Raw genomic sequence first — 13,074 nt, 5'->3', positions numbered from 1 at the left:
CCTGACCCTGGAAATGCCCATGGCCTCCCCAGTGACACCTGATACTCGGGGACGTAGGCGGGGAAGAAAATCGTGTCTTAACCGGCTGCAGCTCACAATGTACACAGGAACAAGGGCTCTGTGGACATAGCACTAAGCCCACCCCCAGGCCTGGGGAGGGGTCTGTGCAGACGTCATTGACTTCATGGTAAACCACGTCCAAGGTCAGTCATATCCTTGGAGAGAGGAAAGGACACCCCTCGGCACACTCAGTTCCCTCTTCTCAGACTGAGCAAGCAGGTGGGGTTCCTGGGGAAGAAGGAATGAGAAAGGCCAGGAGAGGCCCGCACCTCTGCCCTAGCGCAGATGCCCCTCCCTTGGCGCAGACACCAGGTGTGGGAGATAAGCATCTGTTTCCCTTCCTGGCAGCAAAGGGCAGGTGCAGTTAGATGTTTGGGGTAATAATTTCATACCTGACCTTCCCCCAGAAAGCATTCCCCCTTGCGTTCCCCTGATGAGCACAATGTTTGGTATAAAATAGTCCTCCACGGTCACTTGGTGGGAGGAAGAAGGAAGAAAGAGTGGATGGGGAAGAAACCTTCAGGGTGGCAAAAGTCCTTTTGGTTCAAAAACACTCTTCTTGCTCCTCTGCTCCAGAAATTGATGTCACTGGAGAGAAACTCCAGGCCAATAACACTGGGGCCAGAGTACATTAGGCAGTGTAGAGGATAGTGAAAAATGGATGGGGGAGACTTTAGCTGTTCTGTCTCACCTTTTAGAGTCAATATGCAATACAGGTGTAAAAATAGACCAGCCAATGCAGAGGGGTCAGGCCAGCCCTCACTGGGACACCAGAGCCCACTTAAACTTAATCAGCTACAAGCTCGCTAGCTTTGCAGTGGTAGTTTGAAGCTGGCTACAGGGGAAATCAGCAAACTCTGCAAACTGGGGCTCCCAGCCCAGCCCAGCCCAGCCTTGTGTTTAGTATTTGTTTTGCAGGGTACCTTGGGATCCCTGGATCAGAAGACCTCTGCACTTTAGCCACCTGATTTATAATAAAGCCAACACTGCAGCCTAATGGGAGGGAAGAATGGTCTTTTCAGTAAATGGTGTGGGGTCATTTAGATATTATATGGGAAAAAGTAAGTCTTGAGGCTTCCCTTTCCTTATACACAAAGATTAGTGAAAGATGGATCAAATACCCCAACGTGGCAAGATACAGCACGTTTTTTGGTAGGAGACTTAGGAGAATTGTGGATAGCAGAATAATTCCCTTACAGCAAAGATGTCCACATCTTAATTCCCGGAACCTAGGACTAGGTTAGGCCTGTGACATGATAAAGGGGAATCACGGGTGTGGGTAGATGGATGAGAGAATGGATAAGTTTCCCCTTAAGCTTTTCAAGAAACATCCCCTACCTCTTCCTACCATCTCAGGACCCAAAAGAGAAGCATGTGCCTTGTAAGGAACGTGGTAGCACAGGCTCCAAAACTTAAGGCTTGTCTGTCTTGCACCGCCAGGACCTGGGACTGTGACTCTTGGGGGTGCTGGGGAACCTCATGTGTGGCAGTGGGACAGTTATGCAGAGGGACAGTACCCCCACCAGGATGTGGAGCTTAGAGAATGTTAAGGCTGCTTTAGCTTGTACCCCCGGATGGGTTAGGGGGTGATGCAGGAGAGGAAATGCTTTCCAGAGAGTGGGGTAACTCACCACTACCGTTACTCTTCTGGAAGTTTCTGTGTTGCCCTTTAATAGTATGAATAGGCCACAACCAAACATCAAAAGACCTTATTCTTTACTCTTAAACTTTCCCTTTATTTAGCCTTGTTTCAGTAAAGTCCATGACAGACCATGAGCCAACACCACGTTGGACCTTAACTAAGGTATCTTAACCCAGCCAGGCAGGAGGAGAACACACTAAAGCCTTTAAGTAGATGTACTTAGCTGTGCTGCCTTGGATGATTATAAAACTTAGCAGTGAGGAGAAAGGAGCCTTGGACTTTGGGCCAAACTTCATGGGTCCTGGATTCAAATCCTGCATCAGCCGCTTCCTCACTGTGTGATCTTGGACAAGTCACTAAAGTCTCCAGGACTCCTCTGAAAAAGGGGCATAGTAGTAGAGCCCACCTCACAGAGCACCTGACATGTAGCCAGTGCCACACAGGTGCTGCCTGCATGATTACCATCACCATCATTATCATCACCACCACCATCATCATCTACCATCTCCATCCTGTTACCATCATTGTCACTGGCACCACCATCATCACCACAATCACCATCACCATCACCGTCATCACCACCACCATCATCATCCACCATCACCACCAAGATCATCATCATCACCATTGCCATCAGCACCCATCATCACCATCACTATCATCATCATCATAATTCTCATCATCATCACCACTATCACCACCACCTTCAAGGTCATCATCATCATCACCATTGCCACCATCATCATCAACCACCACCATCACCACCATCACCACCATCACCACCATCAGCACTATCAGCACCATCAGCACCATCAGCACTATCAGCACCATCAGCACCATCAGCACCACCATCATTACTACCATCACCACCATCACCACTATAACTACTACTAGTGGCAAAATGAGATAAGCAACTTTGCCTGAGTTTTGACTCCTCAGAATATGTATCTGCTCATGGAACCAAAGGGAAGAAATGTGTTGCTTAAAGGTTGGAGCTCCCAGTCGGAGGCAGACTGTAAGCTATAAGAAAAGAGCACCCCAAGGATGGGCCAGGCAGGAGGGAATAGACATGGGCTTTCAAACCACGCAGCAGAAGTCACCTGTCTCCTGCTTTTCCCGCCATGACCTCAGGGTCTAAGGTCAACACTCCACACCTTGTGACTGGCTCCCTCCCCTTCCTCCTCTGCTTTCCCCAGCATCCACCAAGAATGAGTCCTGGGAAGCAACCGCCACACACCAGTCATCACAAGGAGGAGTGCTGGGCTTTTGCACCTAACCGAGCAGCCACACTTCAAAGAAAACACGCTAGTCGGGCCAGCAGGCTGTTTATTGTCTTTATTTTTTCACAAGCTTTGAATTCAGAAATAAGAGCCACGATAAGTCAGTTGTTAAGTAAAAATGGGGGTGATTACAAAGGAAAACTTTGTACAAAACTTTAAAAATCTGACTGCCCCATCAACCACCTTGAAGGGACCAGGAGCGGGGCCACGGGGAGCAGCCCTCGCCCCATCGTTGTCAGCCCTGATGGGGGCGGGGAGACCCCTTTCTGAGTGTGAACCTGGCTAGGCCTGAAGTCGGAGTTGGCTGGAAGGACACACACAGACCAGAAGACGGCATGGCGAGTCACAAGTGCCACGGAGACCAGGGTTTCTGACACAGGACGTGGATGGTGTTTCTCTGCACACACTGGAAGGCTCCCCTGCCTCTCTGAGAATTCACAGAAGGTTCTCGAGGCGGGTGGGGGTGGGGAGGAGTGGGGCAGGCGGACTTGGGGTGGGGACAATGAGTAAACATCTTTGCGTGGAGAGTTCTGGAATCACCCCTGAGGGCTCGAGGTCTCGGCATTGGGTCTACGTGGGTCCTCGGCGATGTCCCGTCAGACGCGCTCACAGACTGCACACATAATTTAGTAACATGCATCAACTATCCTAGAACAGCTACAAGGGGGCAAAAGGAACCACCCAGAGATTCATGGAGCCCGTGGAGTCAGAAGTGGGAGGGACAGTACAAGACGCTGCTAGAACCTGTGTTCACTAAGGAGGGAAATGGAGACCCATGCTCTGAAGTGGAGTCAGCATGAACACACGACCGTGGGGCAAGGAGTTTCCAAGCAAACACACCACACTAGTACCACTTCTTCCTAAACAAGAGAGGAAAGAACATCATTCAATTTTCCCCCCATCAGTACCAAATAAAACTGCGGGTTTCCCAAACCCTGACAGGGAAAGGAATGGACAGTATTCCTAGAACGCTTCACGCTGGAGCTCAGCCATCCGCCCATCGGCCTTCAGCCCAGACTGGTGATGTTGGAGCGGCCACCAGGGGGCGCGACGATGCGGTGGCCGGTGCGCCGGGGGTTGTTGTCGTCGATCTGGGCACCTGAAAGAGACGAATTTAAAAATGGAGCTTCCCTATGACCCTGCAATTCAACTACTGGGTATTTAATCCAAAGATACAGATGTAGTGAAAAGAAGGGCCATCTGTACCCCAATGTTCATAGCAGCAATGGCCACGGTCACCAAACTGTGGAAAGAGCCAAGATGCCCTTCAGCAGATGAATGGATGAAGAAGATGTGGTCCATATATACGATGGAGTATTATCCCTCCATCAGAAAGGTTGAAGACCCAACCTTTGTATCAACATGGACGGGACTGGAAGAGATTATGCAGAGTGAAATAAGTCAAGTAGAGAGGGTCAATTATCTTATGGTTTCACTTACTTGTGGAGCATAAGAAATAACATGGAGGACATTAAGAGAAGGAAAGGAAAAGTGAGTTGGGGGAAATCGGAGGGGGAGACAAAGCATGAAAGACTGTGGACTCTGAGAAACAAACTGAAGGTTTTAGAGGGGCAGGGTGGGGGATGGGTGAGCCTGTTGGTAGATACTAAGGAGGGCATGTATGGCATGGAGCACTGGGTGTGGTGCATAAACAATGAATCTTGGAACGCTGAAAAGTAAGAAAAGAAACAAAGAGAGCCAGTCACCACTGACAGGTTCCACAGGCTACTCATGAGGGAGGCTGAGCCCTCGTCCCAATACGCCCTCCAAGCCTCTCCACACTGTGGGGTTCAGTCCAGGTTCACCTCTGCAAAGGCTCCCCAACATCCATGGGGTTCACTGCTCTCTCCTCTCTGTGCCCCCCTCAGGCCCTGAGGTGACCCTCTTGCAACCCTGAGCACCCTGCACTATTTCTCGCCTGGTGTCATGTTCTTGAACCACGTGGGCAAGCACCTATTGAGTGCTTACTGTGTGCAGGCACAAGCCTGGTGCTTTAATATGTGTGTTTGAGTTTAGGGTAGGCAGCAGTCTTATGAAGGGGGAAGTGTTTACTCCAAATGTATGGACAAGGAATTGGAAGCTCAGGTCATGCACTTTGTGGGGGCAAGGCTGGAGGGCAGGCCAGCCAGAATTCCAGTCCCAACTGGTTTGTCTCCACAGCTCGGGCTCCTACAGGAGTTAGAACAACACACAGCAGTGCCCGAGGCTCCAAAGGTGTTTTTTGCACAGTATGCATAGCCGTGCACGTGTGGATATGCACGTATGAGTGCGTGCGTGCATGCATGAGAACTACTTGAATCTGGATTTACCCACCTTGTTTGCAACGGCCACATCTGCATGGGGGAGGGGCATCATATTTTTTGTTTTCAGTTTGCCAAAACAACCATTTGTTCCAACCTTATACATTCTCTGGCCGTTAAAGATGTAAAGTTCCAGCATCAAGCGCAGTGCCTGTGCTCAGCAGATACGGATTCGGTGCGTAAGCAGTGACTGATGGACAAAGCCAGAAGGACAGATGGCATGAGAGGGAACTGGGGTCCAGTCCAGAGACAGGTTCCAGGACAGATCGTGTCTGGAATCTGGGGGACTTGGAATTGGACCCACCTTCCCTTGGCCTTCACTTCCTTTTCTGTAAAGTGAGAGGAGCAGAGACGAAGTACCCTCCATCCCCGCCATGTCTGATCTCTGAAAGTCACTATGGGTGTAGCGTGGCAAGCTCCCTTGGTAGACACTGTGTCTTCCTGGTAAGCCAGGAACTTCTTCAAGTCCCAGAACCAGAGATCAGGCTTAGTGCTCAATCCCCGTTTCCCTCATGATCCCCTCCACCTTGGTTACCTGAGCACTACTCTGATAGCACCTGTTGGTCACAAGAACCCTAGGGCACTCAATCAGCTGCATCTCTAGAAAGTGACATTAAGCAGGTATTGAAAAGCCACTTATGAAGTCATTCCTGATGTCAGAAAGTCCCTATGGTGCTGGTAGCAAATGAAGTCACCTGCTAACCTGCTGGGAGGCAGGCTGGGGCAGCGCGGTGGGTCTGGATCCAGTGAGCGCCGAGCTGGGGCATGGGCTGGTGGGCCAGCCCTTCCCGCAGACTGTTCATTTCATTGTTTCTCCAGTTCTAAAAGGGCAGAGTTCCCCCCACCATACCTAATAACAATCAAGAGTTGTGACTGGAGGAGAGGTCCAGTCTGCAAACTCCACGTTTCTTCACACTCATGGCTTGTCCTGGCTCTGTGTCTAATCCCCGTTGTGCTGACTGAACATCCCATGAAATACGTGAGCGGTGTTTTGGGTCCATTGGTGGAAAACATACTAGTTCTTTTTAAAGACTTGAATCACACTCATTGTGTGAGAAACTCTTGCACTAAGGCTTGTGAGAAGTAAGATAAGTTGAAATGGGGATCCCACCACCACCACTTATATCTCCCACTGTCTAATCTCTGAGACGGACACTCCCCCGGATGGAGGGCAAGTTGTCACCCCACAATTTAAATGGCTATTCATTTCTCTCTCTGCTTCCCCATTCTCATTTGCCAAACATATTAGCTTCTCTGTTTAAATGGTTTTCATTCCTACTAGATCTGAGTCTACAAATGAGGGGCCACTGACAAATCTTGGCCACTACTTGTTTTTGTACAGTCCATGGGCTAAGAATAGTTTTTTACATAGTTTTTTTACACTTTTCAATGGTTGCCTTTGAAATGGCTACTTAATATAATACCCTAACTTTTACGTCTTAGCTCACAAAACCTAGACCATTTACCCTCCAGTCCTTTAAGACAATATTTGCTGACCCGCCGGAGCAGACTGGGGGCTGCCCAGCTGTGTCTTATCCATCGCCATATTCCTAGAACATAGCCCAGCATAGAAACACGCTAAAACCTCAAATACTCCCGTGGACAAAATTTCCCGGGAACAAAATTCCCATTCAATTCCAGCGTGTGCATGTGTGCCCTCATGTGGCGAACTGTTGAAACTGCAGCATCCTAGGGTCCGAGGGACCAGGTTCGGCTTCCGGCGGAAGGCATGCTTAAGGATGAGCTCAAGGTCAATTTTTGTGCAGACTTCATCACCAGGGTTAGGTGTCTCTGTGTAGTCCCTGTGGAGCCCCTCTGCTTTCTGACTTACCCCCGCCCGTTTGGGCACTCCCAGGAGGGGAGGAGATGGGGCTCCCCACCTGTTCCTTGCTTTCTCCTCTGTAGCCCAAGGGGACTACTCGGAAGTGCTGTGGGCATGGGGAGCCTCTTACCTGATAAACTGAAGTTGGACTGGTGGAGGTTTCTGATGGGCGGTGGCTGGTGTTTGGAAGGCGAGGACTTGGCAGAAGGAGCAGGAGTCGCATATTTGGGTGTGGCTGGGACCTCGTACACAGGACCATCGTACATGCCCCTGGGAACACCTTGTAACCCTGAAACCTAAACAAAGGAAGGGGAGGGGGACAGATGGGCAAGATGCACCTGAGCCTTCCCATTCAGGGAGCCAGACCCTTGCGGCCGGACAGTGACCAGAGGGCACCTCGGGGACATGCACACATGTGTGGGTACACATGTACACACACCGCCATATGCATGCACCCCTATATAACCCAATACACAAAGACATGCACACACACACAGAGCTCCATACAAAAGGACCCCAAACCCATTTTCAAGAGGAAAAACTCTCCCTGCATGCCCCATCTCCCTCAAGGACCACTGAATCATCTATGGTCTTGCAGAAGGTGAGCCCAAGACAAAGATTTGGGGGGAGCTAGTTTATTTGGGAGGTGATTCCAGAAAGGAGGAGGGGGAGAGGAAGGGAGAAAATCTAGCACATGGTGGGGTGATCGGACTACCTCTGAGGGCAGCCGGCTCAGGGAAACCACGAAGTGAACATCTGCTCAGACCCTCTGGTAGGTGGGGCATGGACCACAGTCTCCATCCCCACAAGTCGAGCACTGGCCCGGGGAAGCCCTACATCCCTGGCTATAGGTCTGGCCACCTTTCTGTTCTCCTCTTCACAATACCTGCTTCCCGCATCTCTGGGCATCCTTCCATTCTAGCTGGTTCCAAACCTGCCTCCCCATGACCTTCAGAGACCTCCTCCAAGCTCAGCTCCGCCAGAGACAGGTTCAGGTCCTGTCCCTCACCTGGTGTGGCTCCTGTCCTCTGCCCCCAGGCACATAGGGAGGGAGTGCCCTGCACGGGAATTCAGGTCCCTGCGGATGAGGGCCTGGCATACAGACCAGGCACCTGCTCTTGTGGATGTGGCTTCTAACCACAGGCCTCAGAGTCACACCAATGTAAAGGAAATGAAGCTGGCCCCAGTGTGCTGGTGCCCCTTAGTGGGCATGCAGCCCCGAGTTTGCACAAGTCTCCTTATCTCTAGCATCCTGCTCCGGTCCCTCGGCCACCCCAGCTCTTCATGCCATTTCCCAGATCGGACTTGCTTATTCTCCATCCATCCTTTCCCTAACTGACACACAATGTCCGCGTGATTTAGAATCTTTGACCCGGGGTGATACACCCTACAGGACACAGAAAGGCCTGAGCATTGTAATGTGGGCCTCAGAGTCTGGGGTATCATGTTTCCAGGCTTTTCCATCAAAATCAGTGGTGATAGCGGGGGTCGTTTATGAAGCACAAGAAAAGCAGGACCACACACAGGAGGGTACACAGACATGTGCACACATGTGCATGCATACACATGTACACACAATCCATGCACATACATCCATGCACACACATGAGCACCCACACCCACACACATGTGCACACCACACATCCATGTGCACACTTGCACACCCGCATCCATGCATACACACCTGTACACAAATGTGCACACACCCATATGCATCTGTGCATACATATATGCATGCACACACACTGCACACACATACACACACATGTGCACACCCCCACATCTATGCACACATGCACATACATGTACCTGTGTGCACACATCCATGTACACACATGTAGGTATATACACCCCCACACAGAAGTACACATATACATGTATAGATACATCTATGCACACACACACATTTACACACATACACAAGCTGGCCCTTCCAGCAAATGTCAGCCATTTACTGTGGGAAGCAGGTGGCCAGAGTGACAGGAGGGACCCAACTAAGGAAGATGATGGGGCCACCAGGGGGGGTTTGCGTGAACTGAGAGCAAGCTCCGTGAACCATGCTGGAGAATGGATGGAGCCTGTGACATGCCCTTCAACGGGGCATCATGTGTCCCTGCCGAGACTGTTCCAGGAAAGTGGGAAAGAGAGATGCAGAATGGAAGGGCAGGGGAGGCAAGAAGAGAGGGCAGGTCTGAAAGGTGAGAGAGGCCGTTCTGCCATCCCTTGAGGATCCTGGGGGTGATTTTTCCCAGAAGGGCAAAGCCTAGAGGTTCCAGCATTCCTGCTGTGTGACACTGGCCAGCCCACTGCTTCAAGCACCAGAGGAGGGTCCTAACGCTCAAGGAGGGGCTGCCCAGGAAGCCGAGATGATGTGGGACATGTGCCCCAAAAGAGCTCCATTCAGTGTTACTCCGGCTGCCCCTCCCATCCTACATGGGCACACCCCTTTACAGTCTGCAAAATCCTGGGACATCGACCACGCCCCAAGACTCCGGCAGGGCAGGGTGACAGCTCCTGTGGCCATGACTTGTTCACGCTGCACGCTCTGGACCCACTCACCTTGTTCCTGATCCTGACGCGCTGGTAGAGGTACTCGGGGAAAGGCTTCCGTGGGATAAAGCGACCCACGCCCTTGTTGACGTTAATGTTGCCGTCCTCGAAGACGATCTTGCCCTGACTGATGACCACCAGCGGGGAGCCGTGGCACTCCATGCCCTCGAAGATGTTGTACTCCACAGCCTGCACGGCCAGAAGCACAGCAGAGCCCTTACCACCTGCCGCAGGGGTGGAACCCTCCGGATGTCCTCCCACGGGCACTTCCTGCACTCGCCCTCGGGAAACGTTCTCTGGAACCCTGTCTTCTTCCCTTCGGTGTGCCTTCCTCAGCAGAATCAGCCCTCGCTCACCCTTGGGCATTGAGGCTGAAGGTGGTTTTGTCTCCAGCACCATGAACTTGAACACGTCCCCTCTCCCCCCATTGTCTGGTAATGTGGCTGCTCTGACCACAATGGGCATTTTTCTGTCTTTTTAAAAAATACCTTCTTTAAGGTAGTTTCTATAATTAAGTTACTGGGTTAAGAGATATTGAGCTTTGGTAGGGTACATGTTGCCTACTGCCCAGTTATTTTCCAAAGGCATCAGACCAACCAACAACCGTGACAGGGCAGCGGGGGAGAGAGACACTTCCTTGATTTCGTGTCTGTAAACTCCCCTCCAGCACAGAATAAGGTCATTTTTATATTTTTGATTTCTTTCTTTCTTTTGTTTTGCTAATTTGAAAGACAAAATATGTTCTTAGAAATACCCATTCCTTTCATAACCCCTAAAGGGAATCTAAGTACCACTGGGCAACTGTTTTTTATTATTTAAAAAGTAGGTCATCTAGACAGTAAAATGAAAAATCAAAAAGCACAAGCGACATTTGATTTTAAAAAGTAGGTCTCTCTGCTATCTCAGACCGAGACACCTGCCTTCAAGAGAGTCTCCTGAGCCCCCGGATATTTTTGGAGCATGAACAATAGTCTCGGCATTGCAAGAGCTCCGTCTAATGGATTTCACCCAAATTTTTCTCCTGACCTCAGAGATTGTTCCATATCGGCACAGGTTACTATTAAAACTGTTTTTAACACCTTTTAAACCGCCGTGCTGTATTCCCTAGAGGGAGAATTTATTTGTCGGTTCCTAGAGATGGAAAACCAGATGGTTTCCCTGCTTTCGCTGAAGCCCGTACTGAACCACGCTTCTGCATGTCCACACTGGCATGTGTGAGTCCCTTTCTAGATGTGGAGTTGGAGCCAAAGAGTAAGTGGATTTTTAACTTTGATAGATTTGTGCTCCCTCACGTGCCTCCTGCCGTCCAACCCCACCTGTGCCCCATTAACCAGCTGGGTCTCGGTCACTGTGTGGGTGGTCACTGTGTGGGTGAGAAACATACTCCTGAGATTTGCATTTAGTTAATTACTAGTGAGACTGGGTCTGTTTTGAAAGCTATATACGTTGTTTGTATATTTCTTCTTGTGTAACTGTGTTTCCACACAGTTTTATGGTTTTTTATTTTTAGGTTTATTTATTTATTAGGTTCTGTTTATTTATTAGGTTCTTGGTATTTTCTTCCTAGTTTCTAAGGACACTTGTGATGTTAGGGAATTTATCCGTTGTTTTGTCCTGAGTCTCACCTGGCTGTCTGTCCTCTGCCTTGGGATCTCCTACAAGGTAATAATTATTATTATTTTTATGCCACACTGTGGGGTTTTTTGGTTTAATTTGTACATAGTCAATGCTCACACAGGCTAATCTTCCTCTTTACGCTTTCTAAGTTTTGTGTCTAGCTTAGAAAGATCTTCTCCCCTTCAAAACTATCATTTCTAAACACATGGTTTATTCTAATCCTTTGGTAGCTTTCATTTCAACCTTCAGTCCATTCTGTGGTAAAGAGCATGGCGGAGGTCTGGCCTTCTGGGTCTGCTGCTGGAACCCACTGGCTGATAACTGCCTCTGTCTGGCCAATCTCAACTTCCTCCTGCTTTGTAAACCCAATTCTCTCCTGTGATCGGGCTGCCACCTGGAGGTCCCCTCTGTCCTACGAACAGCACACTGCCTCAATGACTGTAACTATACAACCTGCTTCGAGAACGTGGATGAGGGTGCCTGTGTGCTCAGTCGGTTCAGTGTCTGACTCTTGGTTTCAGCTGAAGGCATGATCTTGGGGTTTTGAGATCAAGCCCCATGTAGGGGTCCGTGCCCCTCCCCCTTTTCTCTCTCTCAAATAAATAAATAAAATCTTAGGAAAAAAAAAAAGAAGAAGAACTGGGGTGAGCAGGGCTTGCCCCCTTATGTTCCAGAAATGTCTGACTAGTCTCACATTTAGCATTGAGGACCTCTGCTTTTCCAGCTAAACAACAATTCCATTGAGTTTTCTGATGGCATTGCTTCAAACTTACAAATGAAATTAGCAAGAATTGCTCTTTGCTCTACTGAATCATTTTTGTGTAAAAGAACTTGTGTATATAAAAGTCTTTAGTTTTTATTGTTAATAGGAACAGGATTTTGATTTCCATTCTATTTTTCAAAATGCACTTGAATTACTTCATAGAAAAGATATCCATTCTTCCTACTGGTTTGTAATCAGCCAGTGGGTTCTCTTATCATTGCCCCTGGATTCTGGGAGCATGCTTGGGGGTTCAGGGAAACGACTGGGTCCACACACAGCTGCTGACACTGAGACACACTCTGGGTCAGCAGCTGCCTCCCAGGACCCAGGCAGATGGTCTGCCCTCACCTGTAATGTTTGCTAACCTAATGCTTCCTGAATCACTCTGAAGAGACCCACTATGTGCTGACTCATGTCCTGATGAAGCCCCAATACGGAGCATGAGTGACGCTCTGAAGTCAGTGAGGAAACAAGCCGCTGAGCCACCGGTCGAGACTGGCCGACCTCCTGGCTCACACGGCCCCACATGGCCCGCTATTCCTCATGCTGGAAGGACACGATGTGCGCTATCACGCCCCTCTTAATCGGGGAGTTCTGGCTTACCCCCTACAGATGCCACATTCGAGATCTGGCCACTACATGGGGTTTTAAAAGTTGTTTCCTTGCCTAAAAGTAATATGTGAATGATGTAATAATTCAAACAGTGCAAAGGATAACAATTAACATGAACAAAACTGGGGTGCCTTGGGTGGCTCGTTTGGAGTAAGCATTTGCCTTTGGCTCAGGTCATGATCTCAGGGTCCTGGGATTGAGTCCCATATCAAGGTTCCTGCTCAGTGGGGCATCTGCTTCTCCCTCTCCCTCTACCCACTCATGCTTTGTCTGTCTTTGTCTCTGTCTCTCTCTCTCAAATAAATAAGTGAAATCTTCAAAAAACAAAAAAACGAACAAAATTGTCATCTCCCATCTGGGAGCCCCAGGTCCCTCGTCTCTACCCTAGAAAGCAGTTACTGGTCCTTGGTTCTTTTGTGTCCTATAAA

At 49.5% G+C, this 13,074-nt stretch overlaps 1 protein-coding gene across 3 annotated transcripts in view; it reads right to left on the bottom strand.

Annotated features, from left to right (window-relative positions):
* Positions 1-3,022: 3,022 nt before the first annotated feature.
* The window catches only part of CRMP1 (collapsin response mediator protein 1), a 71,614-nt gene continuing 61,562 nt past the window's right edge, over positions 3,023-13,074 (bottom strand). For all 3 annotated transcript variants that reach the window (XM_045075501.1, XM_045075509.1, XM_045075506.1), the window contains exons 12-14: positions 9,664-9,843; positions 7,235-7,400; positions 3,023-4,081 (exon numbers count right to left, since the gene is read on the bottom strand). In XM_045075501.1, the coding sequence (XP_044931436.1) occupies positions 3,990-4,081; positions 7,235-7,400; positions 9,664-9,843 (438 nt within the window). In that variant the 3' untranslated portion in view covers positions 3,023-3,989. The remainder of the gene's footprint in view (positions 4,082-7,234; positions 7,401-9,663; positions 9,844-13,074) is intronic.

The sequence above is a fragment of the Mustela putorius genome, unplaced genomic scaffold (assembly GCF_011764305.1).
Source record: "Mustela putorius furo isolate JIRA1106 unplaced genomic scaffold, ASM1176430v1.1 tig00000083_pilon_pilon_pilon, whole genome shotgun sequence".
Lineage (NCBI taxonomy): Eukaryota > Metazoa > Chordata > Mammalia > Carnivora > Mustelidae > Mustela > Mustela putorius.
Note: the sequence above shows the minus strand (reverse complement) of the source record. Positions and strands in the feature narration are given on the sequence as shown.